This window comes from Schistocerca cancellata, chromosome 8, assembly GCF_023864275.1.
Source record: "Schistocerca cancellata isolate TAMUIC-IGC-003103 chromosome 8, iqSchCanc2.1, whole genome shotgun sequence".
Classification (NCBI taxonomy): domain Eukaryota; kingdom Metazoa; phylum Arthropoda; class Insecta; order Orthoptera; family Acrididae; genus Schistocerca; species Schistocerca cancellata.
In genome coordinates this window covers 32518324-32542419 of record NC_064633.1, presented here as the reverse complement: position 1 = coordinate 32542419, position 24096 = coordinate 32518324, and the positions used below count along the sequence as shown (strand labels likewise).

Here is a 24096-nt window from a genome sequence, read left to right as displayed (position 1 = left end):
GCGAACCTTTAATGTTATGCATTTCGCAAAATAATGACTCGCAGGAGTAGGTAAATGAAAATATTGTCAACCTAGCAACCATCACTTTCTTCTACACGTTTCAGGGATTGGATTCCAAGTTTCCATAATTTTAGTGGCAAAATATTTGCTCTTATTGCCTGATAGTTTTTCTCATTTGTTTCAGTCAGCTGCATTTCAGTTTCTTCTGTTACCAAACAAACAAATCTAGATAAGTTCATTTTACCCAATGGAGTCACATCTTTATATGTAATAAATTTTAGTGTTCCAACAACAGTTTGAACTCCCAAAATCTCGAAGAAAATTCTTCAATTGAAGACTATTACCAAAGAAAATTCCTTAGTGACTTTTCTTGGTCTTGTTTTTTGTTTAAATCCAAATTGCTGGTAGTTTTTTTTTTTTTTCAAATTTGGGAAATACAAATAGTCATTGGAAGCAGTATCATTATTACAAACTTGCAGTTTAACCTTAAAAGTGTAAGTAAGGTCTATCAAACAATCACTGTTGTTTTTGTGCCTTGAACCTATATGTTCAAATCACTGAAACATGCTGGCATATGTTCATAAAAAAACAGAAATTTTGTAAGCCACGTAACATCCATTAACTGTGAATTTGTCTCAGTTTTTTCCCCCATTTTGTAAAAACAGCCTGAATTCTACCAAACAATCCACAAATCTTTGAAGTAAATTGCTGTAGCTCAACCAGTGAACATTGTTATGCTTCAGTAACTCATTGTACACCAATATGAGTTTACCCAACAACACTTTGAACTTCCTTTTATGAGAAGCTTGTGATGATACACGGTTTTGTATTTTTGTGACTGGCCGTTATACTGTAAAACTTGACCAAAGCAGAATGTGTATAATTCGCAGGTCTGGTCAAACTGTACAAATGTTTTATTCACAACACATTCGTACACTTTTGTATGCTAATTTTTCATATAAAGCAGAACATGCTTAAAGCAGAAATGGAAAGAAAATTTTAGGACATAATAATTCATTGTATAATGCAGAAAGGAAGCTAGTATGGTACTACTGTATTAGAGTACACCTTAGTTGTTCACATAAGGCACTACTTTTGCCACAAAGACTGTACAGCCCTGACAATGCCATTATGTGAAAAATATGATTGTACCTGGCAAGGTCAAGCATTCCAAAGAAATACACAGTCTACATTATCTCCTGACAGTTTCAGTTGGCTTTAGAACCCTAAGTGACCACATGAAATTGAACAAAAAGTATGTGTTGCCAACAATTAACAAAAAGATTAAGATTTGTTTTTGGAGAGGGTTCACCTTGAGCAAAACACAGTATCTTATTTTTCTTTTTATTCCCCAGATATTTCACTGAAGTTGCGCCATCATCAGTGGGATTTATGTCATCTATAAAATAGAAAAAATGCTTTTTACTCTTAGTACAGAATAAATTTGAGTTTCATAAAGTCAGTATTTACATATTTGAAGAATGGAGGAAATTTTGTGTGAATAAATAGTTTGTTAGCACATGCTATGGATTTCCTGGATTTTATGTAAATCAGCTTAGTTCTTTTGTTTTACAATTTGTCATCTGTGATCATACAGAACTTAATGTAGAACAGTTATTTAGTTCGAAAATTTACAGCAGTGTTTGTTGAGGTTATGCCTACCATTAACTAATACGATGTGGAATATTGTGTGTGTGTGTGTGTGTGTGTGTGTGTGTGTGTGTGTGTGTGTGTGTGTGTTTGGAAGGGAGTTTGGGGTATTAATGGTTTGGTGTTGTCTGATAGTTCTTTGAGGGCAGAAACCAGAGTTCCTTTGCAGAGAACTGTGTGTTCATTTATTACTTGTTTTGCTTCAGTTATGGGTTTTTGTAATTGACAATTTTCTTCAATTATCAGTTTTTGTGAGGGGTTGTTGCTGATCTGAGAATTTTCAGGTCAGTGTTGATGTTTGTTGGACTGTTTTTCATGTCCATTAGGTGTTCAGCAAATGTTGAATGACAGCTGTTACTTATTAATGCTCTTCTGTGTTCTGTGTATCAGGTATACATGTTTTTCAAATATGTAATTATTGATTTTATAAAACTCAAATTTATCTGTGTGCTAGTAGTAAAGAGCATTCTTCCTGTTTTATGGAAGATAACATAAAACCCATTGATGATACGGTAACTTCAGCAAAACCTGTCTGCTGAATAAAAAGGAAAATAAGAAAGTGTGTTTTGTTCAAGGCAGACCCCCTCCAAAAACAAATCTACTTGTAAGCAAACATAGACAGAAGAGCTTCAATGTCAAGATGAAAAGATTAAGGTAACTGAGGAGAGTGCAAAAGACAAACTCTCTGTGCATGAAATGAAGTTGTGTTTCAAATGCAGCAAAACACAAATTTGTAAAACTTAAAGAAACACAAATAAGATTTGGGATGAATGGATGGAAGGGAACAGGCAAATGAAACGAAAGGCAAAGAAGACAGGATATGAAGAAATATTGAGATAGTGTGGAAATTGTTCTTAAGTACAGCAAAAACGTACCTTCGTCTGGATCCACATTTCAGAGTGAGGCTCTGAAAGCTTCTAAAGAACTTGGGATCTGGAGGATTGCTGGACAGTTTCAAAGCTAGACAAATCATCATGTGAAATGAAGTGTATGGGGAAGATAAGGATGTGAAGGAAAGTGTAGCTACCGGATGGAAGACAATACTGCACAATCATAATTGCGAATTATGAGATGGACATGTTCAGTGCCAATGAAACAGGACTGTTTTAATGCACACTGCCTTCAAAATCTGTAGCAATCCGAGGTGAGTAGTGCATTTGCGGAAAAATGCCCAAGGAAAGACTCGCTATATTGCCATGTGTTGACATATTAACTGAAATGGAGAAGCTACTGGTGATTAGAAAGGCATCAAAATTCCATTGTTGTAAACAACTAGACATCAGTAAGCTTCCAGTCACATGGCGAAGAAATAAAATGACGTAGATAGTTAGTATTCTTTGGAAGAGTGGCTGGGCTCTTTCAATGCCAAAATGAAAAAAGGAAATCACCAAGTTCTCCTTTCCGTAGATAGTGCAACTTTGCCACTCAGAAGTCAAACTTTCAAACATGAAATTGGCTCTTCTTCCATTAGGTTCATCCAGCTTCACACGGCCCATGGACCATGGGGTTATTTACGCATTGATGCCGCATTGTAGGTGATTATTGACACTGCCTCATATTCTTTATGTTGAAGAAGCAGAAAGTGCACTACCTGTTGTGTGGTCAATTTCTGTTCTGGATGCAATAAATAGAAGTGGCTTGGCAGTAAGGAAAATCAAGCTAAAACTGTCACCAAGGGCTTCAACAATCCCTCAGGGAGCTCAGCATTCATTTGTTGGGTACAGGCTTGGCAAAACCAGGTTATCCGAGCTGTGGACTGGTGAGCACTGCCAGTTTTGTCATCGTAACCTCTGGGCATGCTTCAGTGATTACTGTGTGGCGCAGCAGTGGAATATTGTGTGTCACTAGGACGGGAATCTTGGCTTAACTGCCTAGGGTGTGATGCATACTGATGGGGTGCATGGCTGTTGAGCAGAACAGTCATAAGTGGGCGACCTCTGGAGAACCTGCCACACTTCATTTGTATGAGGCTTACCCAAGCAAGCGGAACTCTATCTGGTGGGTGGACATCCATTCCCTGACTGCTTGTGGGGTGACTATGGAGCCTCTTAATTCATCAAAAAATGCTCCCAGTGGATCAGGTGGGACACTGGTGAGCACTCTTACCCATCCCAGCAAGAGAAACCATGAGGGTACCTATCCTGAGCATACTCATAGAAGTGCATAATCAGTTATAGTAACAGGGCACACGTGTCAAAATGTTTTTGTGATAGTTAAAAGGGCTGAGGGTAGCTTTGCTGAGGTGTAGATGGTATTATGAGTGGCCTGAAGTCAATAAAAAGGCTTCATAATGGTTCATCGTTCAGTGAAACAGCCACTTAAGGGCAAGGACAGAAACTTATGAAAGCAACAACATTGGGCAAATACTCTATTATTGTTGAACTGCATAAAACCATAATCCAGCCGCAGGGTGGTAACGTGTGAAGTTACAACTGGAATGGGCAGACAAACGTGTTATGGAAGTTCAAAATGGGAAGAACAGAGTAAATAGAAAGCTTGAAACAACAACTACATTCATTCTAACATCCAATGTGCAAGACCTGCCCAGCCACATTAAAGCATGTTTCTTACACTTTCCAGTTTGCTCCTTTTTTTCCCCCAAATCCAATAGGATGTTTTAAGTATAAAAGATCTGGTCAGACTACCATTGCATGTAATGGTTATGCTACTTGTGGGAACTGTGGTCAAGCAGCTCATGAACCAGGTTTGGAATGTACATCCCCACCAGCATGTGTTAACTGCTCTGACTCACATCCAGTCTGAAGTTCTGAGTGCCCCATCTATACGGACAAAAACAAAGACAAGAACTTAAAAGTTACATGTCATATGCAGAAGCACAGCAACTGTTTAAAGCCACGCTGCTCCCATCATTTGTTACCTCATTTGCACCAGCTGTGAAACAGCCCCATAATTAATGCTAGTGTGATGACACAAATGGAAGTAGCAACTGCCACTACCAATGTTTGCTCCTGTTGCTGCATATACCGACAGACAGGCTCTAGTAACCCTGTGCTTGCCAGAAACTCAGTTACACAAACTTCTCAGACTGATAATGTACAGCCATTACCCCCAACGGCAACTGTTCTACCTGTCGACTGGTACACCCATCCAGGGTCCTTCCTGTGTTTCAGCCTAACAAGGGAAAGCCATCACGAAGACCAGATCAAAGTCCAGTAGAGCAGTACCTAAAGCACCATCAATCAAATCAGCAGCTACTGCTGCTATTGACAATTTGGTGATGAATGTGGTCCCAGTTGGCTCTACTAGTCCACCACCAATTACCTTGTGCTCCCCACAAAGGTGCAAAGAGAAAGGGAAGACAAAATTTACTAATAGGTAATGGACATACTGCAGTGACATTTAAATGGTTTCATAGTTCATGTGGATGAACTAAAGTTCCTCACACAGACTAGACTAGACTAGACTAGACTAGTGTGTGTGTGTGTGTGTGTCCAAGAAACACATTTTAAGGAGACCTATACCCCCATGTTTAGGGGTTATAGCATGCGACAGAGCTAAGGGAAGTGTGGCAGAGTTCATTCATGCCACACTTGACTCCTCATCCTTAGCCCTAATCACCACACTAGAGGCAGTTGATGTCATTGTGCATTTTGTGTCTTTTTCAGGTAACCTTATGTTCCCTTTACTTGCCGGCATAGGGACCACTTGATGACGAGGCACTTTCCGAACTGATCGACAAGCTTCCTCCACTGTTTGTGCTCTTAGGAGATTTTTAATACCCGTAAGACTCTATGGGGTAATCCCTCCACCTGCCCAAGGAGTCAAGCAGTTGAAAGTATATTACGATCTGGCACTACATGTCTCTTGAATATGGGTGCAATGACACATTTCTGCACGGCAACAGGGACATTCTCCACCATTGATTTGAGTGTTTTCTCTCCTGCTCTCACAGACTCTGTCAAATAGGGGTGGCAGACAACTGTCTGCCTTTTACAAAGAACACCCAAGTGAATGCTATCCAAGGCGAGCTGGATACTTTATAGCCAGCTGGCTGTGCTTGAGTACAGGAACACCATCCACAACTAGGTGGGGCACATTACTTATGTAATCCATGCTGCCACTGATGCAACTATACCTAATCATCAGGATACCACAGAAGGCAGCCTGTTCCTTGGTGGAACAATCAGTATCATTGTGCCATATGGGACAGTTCGGCAGTGCTGCACAGGTTCAAGCATAGTCAGAGAGCAGAGAACCTCCAAACCTTTTGGGTAGCAAAAGCTCGACGGACAATGAAGGAGACCAAGAAGCAATCATAGTGCAAGTTTCTGGAGTTGATTCATTTGCCAACTTCTGCCACTGCAGTATGGGAGTCCTGAAAGTAATGCCTGCAGATATCACTAACACTATGGTACAGTACCTTTATGATGTAACCTCATCCATGAGTCTGGTTCCAGGTTTTCATGCCCATTGGGAAGTTTGGGAGAGGAAATGTCTCGCTTTCGTATTAAACTACGACTGAAACCTACAACCACCCATTGTCCATGTGGGGATTGGACACAGCATTAACTGCAGCTTGCGAGATCACCTCCGAGCCAGACTTGACACAACTGGAGTGCAAATAGATCCTGCTTGCTGCTGGCCTATAAGGATTACATGCGATCCCGCGTTGATTATTGATTATGGTTGTACAATCTATGCCTCGGCATGACCAACATATTTAAAGATGCTGGACTACATACACCACGAGGGCATCAGATTGGCCACAGGATCCTATAGGATGAGCCCTATGCTGAGCTTGTGTGCAAGGTCAGGGAAGCCACCATTAGCTGCTTGTTGGTGGTTCCTTGTGGCTAAACAGGCGCTCGAGCTCTGGTCATTTCGGACTTCACTGGTTGTCCTGCAGCTATTAGTATTTGCGAATGCTTGGAACAACTCTACCATACTTGTCCATGAGGGACAAAACTGTTTGGCATATGGACAGAGCAGCATTTATTGGATCTAGGAGTGTCGCCAACAAACATACAGAGAGAGGGTTGGTGCAAAGCTCTGGCCTGGTTGTTATTGAGACCTACAATAATTTTAGATTTGACAGAGTGCAACAAATTCTTCACTCCTCCCCGAGGGGTCCACAACTCTTTTGTTGACAGGTGTGTGGCAAGTACAGGACCCGGAGCTAGTGCAGCTCTCTTTCCTTTCCGGGCTGCATACCTTCCGTTCCCACATCCCTCCCTGTCCCCGATCCTTCCTCCCTCCCCGTCCCTTCCCTTCCTCTTCTCCCTCTCTTTGGTAGTCTGTTTGGTGCCTACGTCCGGAGACGGATGCTTGTGACTGTAAGACGTGGTTTCTCTCCTTTTCTCTCTATACTGGAAAGTCTCTGTCCTCACTTCATCCTTCTCTTAACCTTCTTCTCCACTGTGGTGTTTGAGACCTCTTCTTTCTTTTTCTTTGTTCCTCCCTTTCTCTTACTTTCCTCCCTGTGCATGTCTGAAGGCCGACTCCTGTTCCCACACATAGCTGGTGACGGTGTAACACATAATTCCCCACCCCAGGTAGACAAGTAGGACACGTACATACCCCCTGGTAAAGGCCAGGCCCAGGGAGTGGTGATTACCCGAGCTGGTGCCTTCCGAATGTGCCGATTGATCCCTCCATCTGTTTCTCGGGAGGTGTGACCTGAGGTGTGGACAATCACCTTAGGCGGTTGCCTTTGAGAGGGCCCCCACTAGAAAGGAGCGTGCCATCGGAGATGCCGGTAATCATGAGGGATACTTTCTCAAGAGAAAGTTAGATCAGTCTCAGCCACAAACAATTCTTCCATCAGAACCAAAGTTCCTTGTTGTTTCTCGGTCTGATGAAGGTAAAGGCTTCTCGACAGTCAACCTTTCCATTATTCAGAAAGGTGTCAAGACAGTTGCAGGCCCTGTTGAGTCTTGTTCCCAGTTATGAAATGGCACCTTGTTGTTAGAAACAGACAGTGCCATCCAGGCACAAACATTACTTCGAACTCCACTGTTACACACCTTCCCTGTCTGGGTGTAAGCACACTGTAGATTAAACTCATCGCATGTGGGGTGGTTTATGCAAGATCACTCAATGATGCCCTGTCTGATCAGGGATGATGGCCGTACATCGCATCATGAAACAGGTTGAAAAACAGTTGGTACTGACCCGTACTCTCTTCTTGACGTTTGACAGGGTTCAACTTCCATCCAACATTAAAGCAGGATATGAGATCATTTCAGTTTGCCCTTACATCCCCAACCCTACACGTTGCTATCGGTGTCAGCAGTTTAATCATACCAGCCAGTCATATTCCAATACGGACAAATGCGTTACATGGGACAGGGATGCTCATGAGACTGATTGTCCACTTCTATCCTCTTGTTGCATCAACTGTATGGGCAATCACACTGCTTCCTCTAGAGATTGCCCTATCTTTAAAGATGAACAAATTATTCAGAAAATCCAAGTAAAAAAAAAAGGTGTCTACCTTTGCTGCTCGTAAGTGATTCACCAGTAGAAAGCCCACTGTGCTCCCAGTGGGTAAATATAGCACTGTCCTCATCTCTCCTAAGCCTACTAAGGAGGTAGACACACAGACTTGCGGTCTTACCTTTAACACCACAGTCGTCAGACTGGCCAGCCCAAAGATCGCCTGTTCAACCTCCCCACTATCACCCGCTCACTCTAAGGCTCAACCTTCATCGGCTCCTGCTAAACCATGGGCCCCAAAATCGATCATCCAGGCTTCCAAAAAAGAGCCTACTCGTGAAGATTTCTTACATATCCAGACCTCACAACCATCAACTCCTCCCTCTTATCAACATCCTGCTTGCAAGAAGGCTCATAAGAAACAGAGTTACTCTCCTTCTCTGCCACAGTGTCTCTCTTCTACAGCATCACCCAGCGGTAACCGCCCTCAGCCATCTTCCGCGTCATCAATCCTACTGCCCGGTCATCTTCTCTCTTCAGGAAACAAAGCTACATGCCCACGATTGTTTTGTTTTCACTCATTTCCAATCAGTCCAGTTTGATTTCCCCTCTGTTGATGGCACTCCGACACACGCATGACTTATGATTCTTCTCCATGATACTATCCATTATCACCCAATCCCCATAAACAGTTCCTTCCAAGCCATCACTGTACGTCTTTCCCTTTCTGGATACAGATTTTCTCTTTGTACCATACACATTCCATCGTCCACACCAATGGCAAGAGCCAATCTCCCTCATCTAATTGGTCAGCTCCCACCCCTCTATTTTCTGATTGGCGATTTCAGTGCTCACCACCCACTTTAGGCATCTCCACGTCCTTGACCGAGAGGCTCCCTATTGATTGACCTCTTCCACCAATCAGATTTTGTTTGCCTCACCACTGGGGAACCTACATTTTTGTCTGCCTCCAGGTCAACCTTCTTTCATTTCGACCTTTCGGTTAGTACTGTTCATCTAACTCGACCCTTTGAATGGTTCACTCTTGCTGATACACACTCGAATGACAATTTTCTATGTGTCCTTAGATTACAGCCACAACTGCCATCTATGCACCCAAGACACTGGAAGTTTTCCCAAGCTGACTGGACACTTTTCTCCTCTCTCGCAACATTTGATAACCTTCCATTTCCTAGCACTAACAATCAGATCACTCACGTCATGGAAGTTATTCTTACAGCTGTGGAATGTTCCATACCTCATACCTCCCCTTTGTCCTGGTGCGCCCCAGTTCCTTGGTGCAATGAGGTGTGCCGTGATGCAATACCCGAGCAGAGACATGCTCTTCGCATTTTCCCCCGCCATCCTACATTGGCCAACTGTATCCGCTATAAGCAGTTACGTGCATGATGTTGCATCATCCACGATAGCAAGAAGGCAAGCTGGGACTTCTTTACCATCTACTTTAATATCTTCACTCCCTCATCTGTAGTTTCGAGTTGAATTCGACAGTTATCCAGCACATCTAGTTTCTCCCCAATCTTTGGGCTAACTGTCTTGCAAGATACCTTAGTGGACCCAGTCGCAATTTCTAACTCATTGCGTCAACATTTTGCTGAGATTTTGAGCTCTTCAAATTACCCACCAGCCTTTCCCCCGAAGAAATGAGCAACAGAAGTGCTACCTTTTGCTTTCTCCTCCCAAAATCACGAAAGCAGTAATACTGTTTTTTCTACGCGGGAATTCCAAAACAAACACTTTGTCTTGCACTTCTGCCCCAGGGCCGGATGGCATCCACCTTTAAATAGTGCTGTATTTATCATACCGTAGTCTGTGTTACCTCCTTCACCTTTATAATCGAATTTGGACTGACAGTACCTTTCCGGGAAGTTGGCAGGAAGCTATCATCATTCCTGTTCCGAAGCCTGGAAAGGACAAACATCTCCACTCCAGCTATTGCCCCATCTCTCTCATAAGGAGTATATGTAAAGTTATGGAGCAGATGGTAAATTGCCGTTTAGGTTGGTGGCTTGAGTCCCGAAACCTTTTAACACCTGCCCAATGCGGTTCCCAAAAGCATCGTTCCACAGTTGACCGTCTTGTTGCTCTCTCCACCTACATTGTGAATAATTTTCTCAGGAAACGCCAAATGGTAGCTATACTTTTTGATCTGGAGAGGGCATATGATACATGTTAGAGGACAAGCACACCTCCCCACATTGTTCTCTTGGGGCTATTGAGGTCGGCTACCCCTTTTCATTCGTGAATTTGTGACAGAGTGCACATTTAAGATGCAGATGAACACTACTCTCTCCCAAGACAATGATTTGCCCCAGGGCTCCATGCTAAGTGTTGTACTGTTTTCCATCACCATAAATCCAATTATGGACTGTCTCCTTGCTGATGTCTCAGCTCCCTCTTTGTCGACTATTTTACAATCTACTACAGCCCTCAACGGACCAGCCTTCTTGAACGATGTCTTTAAGGATGTCTCGATCGCCTCCACTCATGGAGCATTGAAACCAGCTTCCAATTTTCTCCCAGTAAGACAGTCTGTGTAAATTTTTGGCGTCATATGGAGTTTTATCCACCTTAACTACATGTAGGCCCTGTTGACCTCCCATTCGTGGATGTCGCCAAATTCTTGGAACTTGCATTTGACAGAAAAGTGTGCTTGTCATCCGATGTTTCATATCTTTTGGCTCACTGTCTGCAGTCTCTCAACACTCTCTGTGTTCTGTGTGGTACCTCCTGTGGAGTGGACAGAGTGGTCCTCCTCCGCCCATGTTGCGCCTTAGTGTGCTCAAAATTGGACTATGGAAGCATAGCTTACTCCTTTGCATGGCCATATATTCTTCGGTGTCTAGACTAGACTGCATTTAGCGTCTGGAGCTTTTTACACCATCCTCGTGGAGAGCCTGTACACTGAGACTGCTGAACCTCCACTGTCCAATCGGCGAGCTGTCCTTCTGAATCATTATGCTAGTCATCTGCCTTCCATGCCTACTCAACTGACCCAGATGACACGCACTCAGCCGATCACGTTCTTGAGTTTATCAGTGTCAGTGAGATGACATCAGTCATTTGAAGCTATTTTTCGGGGAAACGAACCCACCTTCAATAGCAGTGTTCTAAGATTTCCTTCCGTTTTTAGTTTCCCTCCTTCTTGAGTTTCACTCCCATTGCTGCTGATTTGAAATTCGATTTTTTACCCTTCACTAAGCCACAGAATGGGCGCTTATGACTGTAGCAGTTTTGCGCTGTAAAACCATAACAAAAAAAAGAAAAAAATTTCACTCCAGGCTACATTTTTAAAAATAAATTTATAACCATTTTAAGTGATTACCAGGACTATAATGTAGTAAAGGGGGAATCAAATATAAATGGGATTTTTGTTCCTGAATATCAACAGTTGGTAGGACTGGCCCTGTGCTTCTGCTATGCTTAGGCGGGACCGTTAGAAGTGAGGAGAGTGTGCTGTTAGATATTTCCCGCCATTTTGTCAGTAATGCTCACAATGTCTGAGCAACAGGTACATCCCTCCATTGCACAATGTATAATTATCAAATTTCTTGCTCATGAAGGAGTTACAGCAGTGGAAATTTGCCAAAGATTGATTGCACAGTTCAGTGATAAAACGTTATCAAGGACACGTGTTTGACTGGCATAAAAAATTCAAGGAAGGAGAAGAATGTGTGGAAAATTAGCAACATGATCACCGTCCTCAGACCAGCATTTCAGACAAGAACATTTGTGCGGTTAAAGAAATTATTGATGATGATTGACAGGCGAGAGTATCAGAAATTCCATAAAAAGTTGGAATCAATTACGGGAACTGTCAAGCAATCGTCAGAAATGACCTACAGTTCCATAATGTGTGTTTAAGATGGGTCCCTAAACTTTTGACCGAAAATCTGAAGTTGTCACATTTGGAGGTGTGCCAGAGGCTTATAGCAAGGTTTGCGGAAGAATGTGATGCATTTTTGAGCCGGATCGTCACCTGCAACAAAACATGGGTACACCACTACACTCCAGAATAGAAACAAGCTAGTAAGGAGTGGCGGAGGAAAGGGGAGGCAGCACCAGTGAAAGCCAAGACTCGACTGTCGCTGGCAAGATTCTTTCAACCATTTTTTTCAATCAGCGAGGTATTTTGCTGATTGATTTCTTGCATGAGCGACACACAATCAATGCTGCTTACTACTGCGAACTGTTGAACAAGGAAAGAGTTACATATCGCCACCAAAGGCCGAGACCAGTTGATTTGACGGGTCATCCTCCTCCACGACAATGTGCGACCCCATACTGCAGCTCTAACTGTTTCCAAGCTACAGGAAATGCACTGGACTACACGTGATCATCCTCCTTACAGCCCAGACTTACTGCCCCGTGATTTCCATTTATTTGGACTGCTTAAAGAAGCTCTAGGAGGGTTGACGAAAGTATGGGAGCCTTCGTGCACAACTGGCTGGTGACACGACCCAGTTCTTTTTATGATGAGGGCATCAAAAATCTGCCCATATGCTGGGTCAAATGCATTTCCAAAGCAGGAGACTACGTGAAAAAATAAATTATAATTACCCTGAGTTTTTCAATAAATCAATTTAGATAAAAAATAAAATCCCATTTATATTTGATCTGCCCTCGTTTGTAGAGATGGGTCCAGACAAGGGAATGCTGTCACTTGTCAGTCATTTTTCCTGCCTCTGTCTTCAGGTTCAGTGTGCCTGGTGTGTTCACTATTTTTGACGCCAAACTCTTTGTGATTCTTAAAGCTGTGGGCTAGATGAAACATGAATGTGGACCAAAATTCCTCATCTGTTCTGAATTGCTCAGTGCACTGCAGATGATTCAGTCTGTGTACCCAGCAGATAGAACTGTCCAGAACGTCCATGATGCCATCCTGCACTTGGAAAGGCAATGACAGGTCATCTCATTCTGCTGGATATGGGGACACATGGTTATCTGTGGCAGAGAGTTAGCTGATACTGCGGCCAAGGAGGCATGTGCATCTTTGGGAGGAAGAGTGGCTGGGAATGACAGAAAACAAGTTGCAATCAATAAAAGAGACTGTGAGGCACAGAGAACCTCTTTCTGGCCAGATAGAATTGATGAACTCTGTTTAACATGACTTTGAATAGGGCACTTCCTTCTCAGGCGTGAAGAACCACCTATTTGTGATGCATGTGGTGTGCTAATTATGGTTTTCCACATTTTAACCAATTATATTTTACATAATTATGACAGGGTACAAGCTGGTTTACCGACAGACCTGCCCTCAGTTTTAGGTGATAATGAGCTGAATGTGGCAAGTGTTTTACAATTTTATGTTTTTTCTTCCTTTTTACCTAAGCTCTTAAATCAAAGCTTTTAGGATGTTAGAGAATGAATGGCTCAACCAGTTATTATTTTCGTGACTAGCCAGTCTTCTTTTCTGGACTTGTCTCTTAGTGGCTATTGATATCTGATGTCGTTGTTTTTAATGTTCAGCCTTGATTTGCTTGCTCCATTGTACTGTTCACAGAAGTCGTGTGTGTTTGTGTAAGAAAGAGTACAAGGGATCATATGTGATCTTATGTTGTATTTTAGGCTATCCTCATTTTGTGTGCTCTAGTCCTATTTGTCTAATACAGTCAACATACAGATGCCGATGACTGTGATATTGAGCACCCTAAAGATGCAACAACAGCAGCAGCAACCACAACAACAACAACAACAACAACAACAACAATTGCTTCAACAAAGCCAGATTTAGTGGTTCTGAAATCTGCAAACTTGCCCAGTTTGGAAAATTATTTTTGTCCCATGTGATTCCATTTTGAGCAAGCTTCATTGTATTATCAAGGGAAGCGAAATAACTGTTTGGGCACAAGCCTTTTTGATGCATGATGCAGTGGAATTCAAGAATAGAATGTCCCATGTGTGCTTAGAATAAACTATTCTTTTGCCCACCATATTGGGAGCACCGTCAGTCATTATCGAAACAACTTTGCTTAAATTGATTTCTTTTGCAGTAAGTTATCTTTTAACACCTGTACAAATATATGTGCCCTTAGTAGTTGCTGGCAATTATATTATCACAATCAATTGTTATCTGATGTCATTTACAACACAATATTGGGCACACAAAGCTAAATGGGCAGATTTAGTTACGTCTATACTTTCATCAAGACACAGCGGAATATAAGGAGAGGACTTTGTCATTTTTTGTTGTTCTTCTATATTTTCCATCTCTCTTTTATTGTCTTGCTACATAAATGAATATCTTTGGTCTTTACTTTCAAAATGTTCAAAAAGTGATGGGGCAGATACTAAGCAGCCTTCCTTCAAAACTTCCCCATTGCTATAAGGTTACCATGCTGTGCAATCACATTTGCAACCGAGAAACTTGTGGTGCTAGTATCACAGTCTGTGCCAACATACTCAATCATAAATGTTGATTTGTCTGTTCCTGTCTTAATAGTAATTGCAATGAATTTCTGTCACTCTGGTTTGCATCTCTGTCCACCAAGTCTGAAATTCTGTATTATGCTTACCTCACACGTTTTCTTTCTTTGCCAAACTACCCATGCTGAATAATACTCACAAGTTTAAAAATGGTACTAACTACGTATAATCGCAGCACACGACATAAGCACACAACAAACAAAAATGGGTAAAGACAATTTCATCTTAACAATGTGGCAATATGGTACATGCTGGTGTAGAACGGAAGTTGTCATTGTTAGAACAGCTGCCAAACTACGTGATATAATAGTGAATGGTATATTATTACTAATGTGTTTGAGTACACCATGCCTCATAGTGAGTAAACATGAGTGGCAATCTGTCATCTAGAACCTCTTTGATGCTTTTGCGCTGATAGCCCATTGATGATGAACTTTGGTACTATGACTTCAAATGCAGGTGAACAAATGAATTATGTCAATTAGGTTGCCCTACCTAAATTCCTATTTAATGTTGTGTTCAAATTATTTGATCGCGTGGCACTAATGTTATGTGTGCCATTGCCTCACCATCCATTCCATAGGAGATACAGTGTAGAGTAATATTGGTAGGGCCAAGTATGAAGAAAAGGAGATAACATTAAGAATACATGATCCTCCTCCAACCATCAGATTGGTTACCAGCAGTTTGCTATTCATTTTTGTCATTGGCCTTCCTCTCGTTAGTGGTGTAGGTGGTGCAGCTGATATTCTCCATTATCTGGTTGATATAGTCTAGTCTTGATCTGCTTCTTGTATTTTCTCTTCTACTGTTCCTTGAGTGATACTGTTAATGATAACACCATGTGTCATCAGATGACTGACCAGTGTGTCCCTTCTGTGTTCGATTACTTGAGATAATACTGTCATGGAAACCATATTATAATAACTAATGAAGAGCTACTGAATTGAATTGGGGGAGAAAAGCCATGGAACATCTAGACTAAAAAATGGCTTAATTGATGGGACACATTGTGAGGTGTCAAGGAATGGTCAATTTGGTAATATGTATCTCCTTCGAGAAACTACCTGGCCGAAATGCTGGAGATAAGACTTTCATGAAAACCAGATTAGTGTGTTCATCTGATGGTTGTTTGTACAGATCTTACTGGATCAAAATCCACATCGTTAGTAATCTCAAAATCTTTGTAGATAGAATAATGAAAGTTGATCATTGTTGCAGAGCCGTCTGATGTCCAATATGTGTTGGTCAGAGTGCTGGAAACTCCATGGCAGATGCAAATTGTACAAACTTGCTAGATGCACTGCCATATTATTTAGCCACTCCTCATTACTCTGAAATCTCTGCAAGACAAATTAACACATAGAAAATAGTATGTAATCTTTTTTATAATAATAAACAACTTAATACAGTTTTTGTGCTTTCATTTTTCTGCACAGCCTGTGCTATATTGTAATCAACTATTTGAGTTGAAAATTCTAGAGATCAAAATAAAAATACCAGCAAAGTTAAATGAAGGATGTTCTTCTGATTTCAGCAAAGTACCAAGATATTTGTGGAACCTGTCATTTGTCAATGAAATGTTTCCAGATAGGCTGAAATATGCTAAAGTGTTTGTATAAGAAAAGAGACAACATTAAATGCCATCTAATTTCACTTTTTCCAACATTCCCGAAAATTAATTGTAGAAATTGTAGAATTTAAGAACATAGACATTCATAAATTTTGCCTGGAACAGCATATGGAATCATGTGCAACAGAAGTAGAATTTCACAAAAAATCCTTCATAATATTAAGTGTATATCAAGCACCTGCAGGTAACTTTAATCTGTTTGTAAACCACATTGAAGCTGTACTGGCCCATTTAACAACCAAAAACAAAGAAATAATGGTTGCTGGCAATTTCAATGTAGATTTCCTTAAAGACTCTCCCAATAAGAACTTATTTGAGTTAGTAACACTATCATTCAACTTAATTCCCACTGTAAAGTTCCCCACTAGGGTAGCCAATTGCTCACAAACCGCCATTGATAATATCTTTATAGAAAAGTCCAATGAACAAAATTATATTACAAAACCAATAGTCAATTGCCTCTCAGACTATGACATGCAGTTCCTTCTGTTAAATGTTAATACTGAACAGGATATAAAATCTGTTAAGTCTGAGCTCAAGAAGGTAATCAATAAGCCAAAAATTGATTATTTTAGGACACTCCTCAGAGACATTCACTGGACTGATGTTTACAGTGCTCATGGCATGAATGAAAAATATAACACTTTTGCTAATGAAGTGCTTACCTTATTCGAACAATGTTTTCCCCCAAAACTTACCAAGATTAGAGCAAAGTCTACTAAGAAGCCATGGATTACTCAAGGAATAGGGGTATCTTGTTAAACAAAAAGTAAACTGTATCTGTCAATCCGAAACAGTTCCGATGTTGATGCTATAGCACATTACAAGAAATATTGCAAAATATTAAAGACTGTAATATGGGTGTCAAAGCAAATATATTACAAGGAAAAGATATAGTCATATCAGATAACAAAATAAAGACAATATGGGATATAGTGAAGTAGGAGACCAGTAGAACTAGACATGAAGAGGAACAAATAGCATTAAGAGTAAATGATACATTGGTGACAGATGTGTATAGTGTTGCAGAACTTTTTAACAAACATTTTATAACTGTTACTGAAAAGATGGGGTTGTCAGGTTCGGTAGATGCTGCTATGGAATACCTCAGACCAGACATTTCAAGTAACTTCCATAATATGAATTTGACCCTCACTACCCCATCAGAAATAATGTCCATCATAAAATCTTTAAATCAAAAACGTCAAGTGATGAAATATCAACAAAGTTAATTAAAGAATGTGATTCTGAGCTAAGTAACATATTAAGCTATCTGTGTAACCAGACATTTATCAGTGGAATATTTCCTGAATGGTTGAAATATGCTGAAGTTAAGCCACTGTTTAAGAAGAGAGATAAAGAAATAGCATCAAATTTCCGTCCAATTTCACTGTTGCCAGCATTCTCAAAAATTATAAAAAAAGTAATGTACAGTCGGCTTTATAACCATCTTATCTCAAATAACATACTGTCAAAGTCACAGTTTGAATTTCTAAAGGGTTCTGATATTGAGAACGCTATCTACACTTACAGTGAAAATGTGCTTAATTCATTAGACAAAAAATTGCAGGCAACTGGTATATTTTGTGATCTGTCAAAGGCATTTGACTGTGTGAATCACAATATCCTTTTAAGTAAATTATAATATTATAGTGTAACAGGAAATGCTGCAAAATGGTTCAAATCTTATATTTCTGGCAGGAAACAAAGGGTGTTATTAGGAAAGAGACATGTATGAAGCTATAAGGCATCATCCAACTGGGAACTAATTACATGTGGGGTCCCATTTTGGGCCCCTTACTTTTTCTTGTGTATATCAATGACCTTTCATCAGTAATATTACCAGATGCCAAGTTTGTTTTGTTTGCCGATGATACAAACATTGCAATAAATAGCAAATCAAGTGTAGTCTTAGAAAGATCAGCTAATAAAATATTTGTGGACATTAATCACTGGTTCCTAGCCAATTCTTAGTCACTAAATTTTGAAAAAACACACTACATGCAGTTCAGAACTTGTAAGGGGTGTCCCATGAGTATATGTTTAACATACGATGACAAGAAGATAGAAGAAGTAGAAGTGTTAAATTCTTGGGATTACAGCTTGATAATAAATTCAACTGGGAGGAGCACACCATAGAACTGCTGAAGCGTCTTAACAAATCTCTATTTGCAGTGCGAATTGTGTCAGACATAGCGGATATAAAAATGAAAAAGCTGGCATACTATGCTTACTTTCATACCATAATGTCATATGGGATTATTTTTTGGGGTAATTCATCAAGCCAAGCTAAAGTTTTCCAGGCACAAAAACGTGCAGTAGAGTTATATGTGGTGTGAACTCAAGAACATCCTGCAGAAGCCTGTTTAGGGAACTAGGGCTACTAACTACTGCTTCCCAATATATTTATTCCTTAATGAAATTTGTCATTAAAAATATATCACTTTTTCAAACCAACAGCTCAATTCATGGAATCAATACTAGAAATAAGAATAACCATCTGACTACAAAAATTAAAACAGTGGAAAGTCTGGCTTGGAATAACAACAGTGAAATAGGATAGATTGCTACTTACCACATAGAAGAGCTGTTGAGTAGGGGACAAACAATTAAAATACTTTGAAGAGTAGATTTAGTTATCAGATGAAGGCGTTCCACAGGTGCATGCATACATGCTTGCATGCAAGCGCGCGCGCACGCACGCACGTACACACACACACACACACACACACACACACACACACACACACACACGGTCACTGTCTCCATGTGATGAGGTCTGCAGACAACAGTGACCATGTGTATGTGTGAGTTGTGCGTGTATGAATGTGTGTGAAACAACTTGTTCAGTAGCTTAAGTTTAATTTACTCTTAAATGTCCTATAAACATATCTCTCAGCTGCTCAATGACTCCTCCATGTGACGAATAGCAGTCTATTCTATGTCATTGTTCAACTAATATATTGGCAAAGTTACATTTTTAGTTTCTTAATAGTTCCAATATTGGGAAGACTGTTTACACATACTGCAAGAATGTGCTTTGTTTGTACAAATAAGTTACAAGTTATTGGCAAATTTTCTAATCTATCAAACGCATTTGATTGTGAATATCCGTGTTCTTGTAAGTGAATTGGAATTTACACTTTAACAGTAAATAGCACGAAATGGTTGACACTGTACTTCCAGACAGGATACAAGTGTTTCAGTAGGACTATTAAGCTATTGCTCATCATCCAGCCGAGAACTCTTTACATGTGGTGTCCTACAAGGTTCCATCCTAGGACCCTTACTTTTTATGTATATGTTATGACCTTCCATCAGTTACATTACCAGATACCAAGTTTGTTTCATGCAGATGAACATTTGCAATAAATAGTGAATCAAATTTATAAAAATATTGGAAAATGTAGTTTAATAGTCATTAATAAATATTTACTTTCAATTCTTTGTCACTAAACTTTCAAATAACACATTATGTGCAGTTCAAAACTTCTAAGAAGTTTGCCCCACTAAATGCTTTACCCTTTGAGTCCAAAAAATATAAAAATTTAATTTTAAAATATGTCACAAAATTTACTTTTGTTGTCATAGTTTGTCATAGTAAGGTACAAATACAAGAAGAAATTTGCAAAAAGTAAATGATCAGTTGGTTTGAAGTTATGTTTTCTCTTTGGAACCACTGAGACATAAGTTTTCGACCAACCATTATTTCTAGAGATATATTTGAAAGCAGTTCTGCATTTTCCCTAAACACAATCGCACATTTTGAAACTTCTGTGAACTCATCAAAAATGGGTCTAAAATTTAATAAATTTATATGGAAAGTACCTATTGGTGCAGTGGTTTCATTCCAAACCTCTCATAACAGCAGTAGAACAAACTCAAATTTACATATAAAAAAGGAGTGGGGGGGGGGGGGGGGCGCATGTTAGAACCTCCTTCAGTCACAGTCTGTGCCCTGACTCTTGCACTGAATGCTTTAAGTGACTGCTACACTGCACCTCAATGTACCACTAGATGTCTCTGTCTTGTAGTAGTAGTGGTGGTTTGCAAAAGGCCATGTTATTTCGAAATGAAACAAAATGGTGACTTGTAGTAGCAGTGGTGGTTTGCAAAAGGCCGTGTTATTTCGAAAAGAAACAAAATGGTGTTTTCAGACAGAAACCACTGGTACTCAAAGGGTTAAGATATAATGACAAGCAGATAGAAGAGGTTGACAGTGTTAAATTACTGGAGTTTACAGTCTGATGATAAATTCAGTTGGGAGGAACGTACCACACATCTGCTGAAACACCTACCCCAATCCTTATGTGCAATGTGTATTACATCAGACATATATGATATAAAAGTAAAAAAGCTGGCATACTTTGCATACTTCCATTCTGTTATATTGATCAGGATTAGTTTTTGAGGTAACACATTAAGCTAGGCTAAAGTTTTCCAAGTTCAAAAGTGTGAAATACAAATTATTTTTAGTATGGACTCGAGAACATCCTGGCAAGGCCTGTTCAAAGAGCTGGTCATACTAAGTGCTGCTTACCTATATATTTGTTCCTGAATGAAATTTGTCATCACTTTTTCAAATGAATAGTTCTGTTCATGGAAACAGTATTCAGTATAAGAATAATCTTGACAAATATTTAAAATCATTGACTTTGGTCCTGAAAGGCATTCATTATTCTGTAACACACATTTGCAATAGCTTGGTAACAACCATAAAATGTTTGACTGCTGATGAGGCTCAGTTTAAGGATTTATTATTGACCAACTCCTTCTACTCCATTGATAAATTTTTTAGTAGAACCTGTTCATGAATTTATATTACTAACAATATCAAATAATGTTTGTGTTATATAAAATTTGACTCTTGCACATATTCAGTGCAGTAATGCAATTTTTCAAACTAATTTTTTCTTTGATGATGCTTGGCTGCAATCTTCTTTCCTCCTCCTTTTTCCTGTGCTTATCCCGTATCTTCATGAGGTAGGCATGTTGAACTAGATTTGGCAATGTTAGAGGTGTAGGGTGATTAGATGGCACATCCTGCACCTCGGCTAATTGTACATTTACACATTTTATGACAAGTTTTTTATTACCTCTTGAATGAAAACATGTTTTCAGATTTTCTCTTTAGTTGTTTCGCAGTATTTTCTAAACTATGCATTACATGTCTTTGAAACTTCCTGGCAGATTAAAACTGTGTGCCAGACAGGGTCTTGAACATGGGACTTTACACCTTTTTTTACATGTTCTTGTTTTATAAAATATTCTACGTCTTTGAAGATCTCTTTACTATATGGATCTAAGTAACAAAAAATTCATCTAATTTATTTGACTCTTATCCAATTCAACTTTGAGGTGATCAGGTAATAGAATGTGTGTTTGAAACTTTCAAACATTTTTATCGTATAGAAGATACAGTATAGTTCTCATGGTGTGAAATGGCCTTTATGGTATCTAGCTTCAAGGGTTTTACAAAGATGTAAAAGTATATTTTTATGAATTCCACATAATTATTTTATTTAATATTCCAATTAATGTAGTTGAATGTGAAGACCTGAGATTGAAATGTATGTGTAAAATAGATGTAATGAAAAAGAAGAGCAACAATAATTAGCTGTTTATTGTTAACAATTTAAGTTGCAGTTTGTTGTAACATGTGAGATGTAATAACTCCCTTAATTTTCTTTTCAGGCCATAAATCATTTCTCCGATTTTCAAGACCGTGTGTTTGCTATTGCACTTACAGATTCTGTGCATAGCTTTCAGGTGCAGAAATCATCATCAAAAGTAGTGCAATATCTACAGAAGGTATGTTAAAATTATTATAAAAAAGTAAGAAACTTCTACATATTTTCATTTGGCAAGCAATCATATTATAGTTGTGTTGTTTAGCATAAAAAGCATCAATTATGTGTTTGAGTTGCTGATGAACAGACTGTGTCTTTCATCCAAAGTACATATGAAATAAATGTTAGTTTCTGTTCTCCCGAGCAGAACAAACTATTGCGTACAATCGTGTGCCATAGGAAGGAGTATCCGCCAGTAATGGGAAACAAGTGGAAATATACGTTTATCAAAACCTGTCAGTAATCACAGTTGCTTACACGGGCTAGATGTAACTTAATATAATTAGCAGGAAAGCGATTTTGGTGAAAAAGAACTGCTGTTTCATCAGTTCTAGCTATCTGCTTTATCTCCTACTGCTAGCATAGCACCTACATCGTCACTGTTGTATTTATGAAACCATAACAATGAACTATATTTGTAACAGTAGAGACCCAGTTACACTCATGTTGATGTTTACTAGAAAGCTAACATGAGTTCTCAAACCCAGAATCAATGAACCAGACAATTTGTAGGAGGAGTGACTGCTAAGATGTGTTTTTAATTTTCAATTGAATTGGTGGATTTTTCAAATTCTTGCTGTATGTCTGACAGGAGCTTATTGAAAATTTTCACAGCAGAACATAGTATACCGTATTTACTCGAATCTAAGCCACACTTTTTTTCCGGTTTTTGTAATCCAAAAAACCGCCTGCGGCTTAGAATCGAGTGCAAAGCAAGCGGGAGTTCTGAAAAACGTTGGTAGGTGCCGCCACAACTAACTTCTGCCGTCGAATATATGTAGCGCTACACAGGCATGCTTTGTAGGCACAAAGATAAATACTGGCACCAAAACCTCTGCGTCAGTAAATAAATAAAAAAAAAATTAAAAAAAAGTGGAAGACGAGCCTTTTTCCTCCGCCTAGAGTTTCGACCACTGCATTTTGGTACATTATCCAACGAAGTAAATACAAATTCTGTATTGTTGATCTTCGAATGTAGCAGCATTTCAATGTACTACGAAAATCCGACTGGCAAGACTGTTTGGGATGGTTGTCAATATGGCCAACTCTACGTTCTGAATTTTTTCCTACCTGTGAGAAGGAACTTTTATGAATTGTGAATCACATGCAGTATTCTCTTCGCCATAAGATTAATACGAATATAAACATTTTGCCATGTATTGTTTCGTGTTTGCTACTATCTCATTTAAATCCTGTCTGCCTAATAAACTACGAAACTAGAGTGAGACAACAGCAAACGCGGAAGAATATGCGTATCGTGTCATGTTTATATTCGTATTATTCGTATGCCTAATAGTGATACAGTCAGAAATGAAGCACGGCAACTGACTAGATTTTTAAATCTAAGATGACTCTAATTTCTGTGCAGAATGTAATGAACTAAAGAGGCGCCTGCACAGATTTTCAAACGGAGAAAAATTTTCGCTAAAATTTCGTTCAGAACATCATCTATCATACGCAGTCTATTATTTGGTTCTTGTTGATCATTATCAAAGAAAGCAGTAGTGTAAGTAACAACAAATGTTTCGCTAATGAGATGATTCCTCTCTATTTTTTATTTGTAGGCGGCGGTAGCGCGCACAAAAGCAAGCCATGCCGCGAGCGGCGACAGGCCGTAAACACGCACTATCAGAATGCGACAAAGAATGCATGACACAGTACAGTAATGCATTTTCAGCTTAGAGTGACATAAACACCTATAACAAAGAAAACGGTGCTTATCAGATCAAAGAAAAATAAGCAATCAATTCAAACCAGACGAAGCACGTGAAAAAGGAAGGATATCCGTATAAATACGGACGGAGCGCCTGACGCGTAGCAATGGCTACCTGGTAAACTTTAACTGCTAAACTTACGACTCGAACCAAACTACTGCAGCTGTATCGTCATTCATTCGACCTAAATTGTGTCTCATATTACAATTAGACAAACTTTGTTTCGATTTGGAGGTGCGACCTAAAACTTTTCTCTCCTCCTTGAATTTCGAGTCTCAAATTTCAGGTGCGGCTTAGATTCGGGAAATTTTTTTTTCCTTGATTTCGAGTCTCATTTTTCAGGTGCGGCTTAGATTCGAGTGCGGCTTAGATTCGAGTAAATACAGTAACACTGTGAATCCTGAAT

General features: G+C 39.6%; 1 protein-coding gene across 1 annotated transcript in view; it reads left to right on the top strand.

Annotated features, from left to right (window-relative positions):
* The window catches only part of LOC126094626 (FAM172 family protein homolog CG10038), a 272864-nt gene that overhangs the window by 124749 nt on the left and 124019 nt on the right, over positions 1–24096 (top strand). The window contains exon 6 of the mRNA XM_049909109.1: positions 21821–21937. Within this exon, the coding sequence (XP_049765066.1) occupies positions 21821–21937 (117 nt within the window). The remainder of the gene's footprint in view (positions 1–21820; positions 21938–24096) is intronic.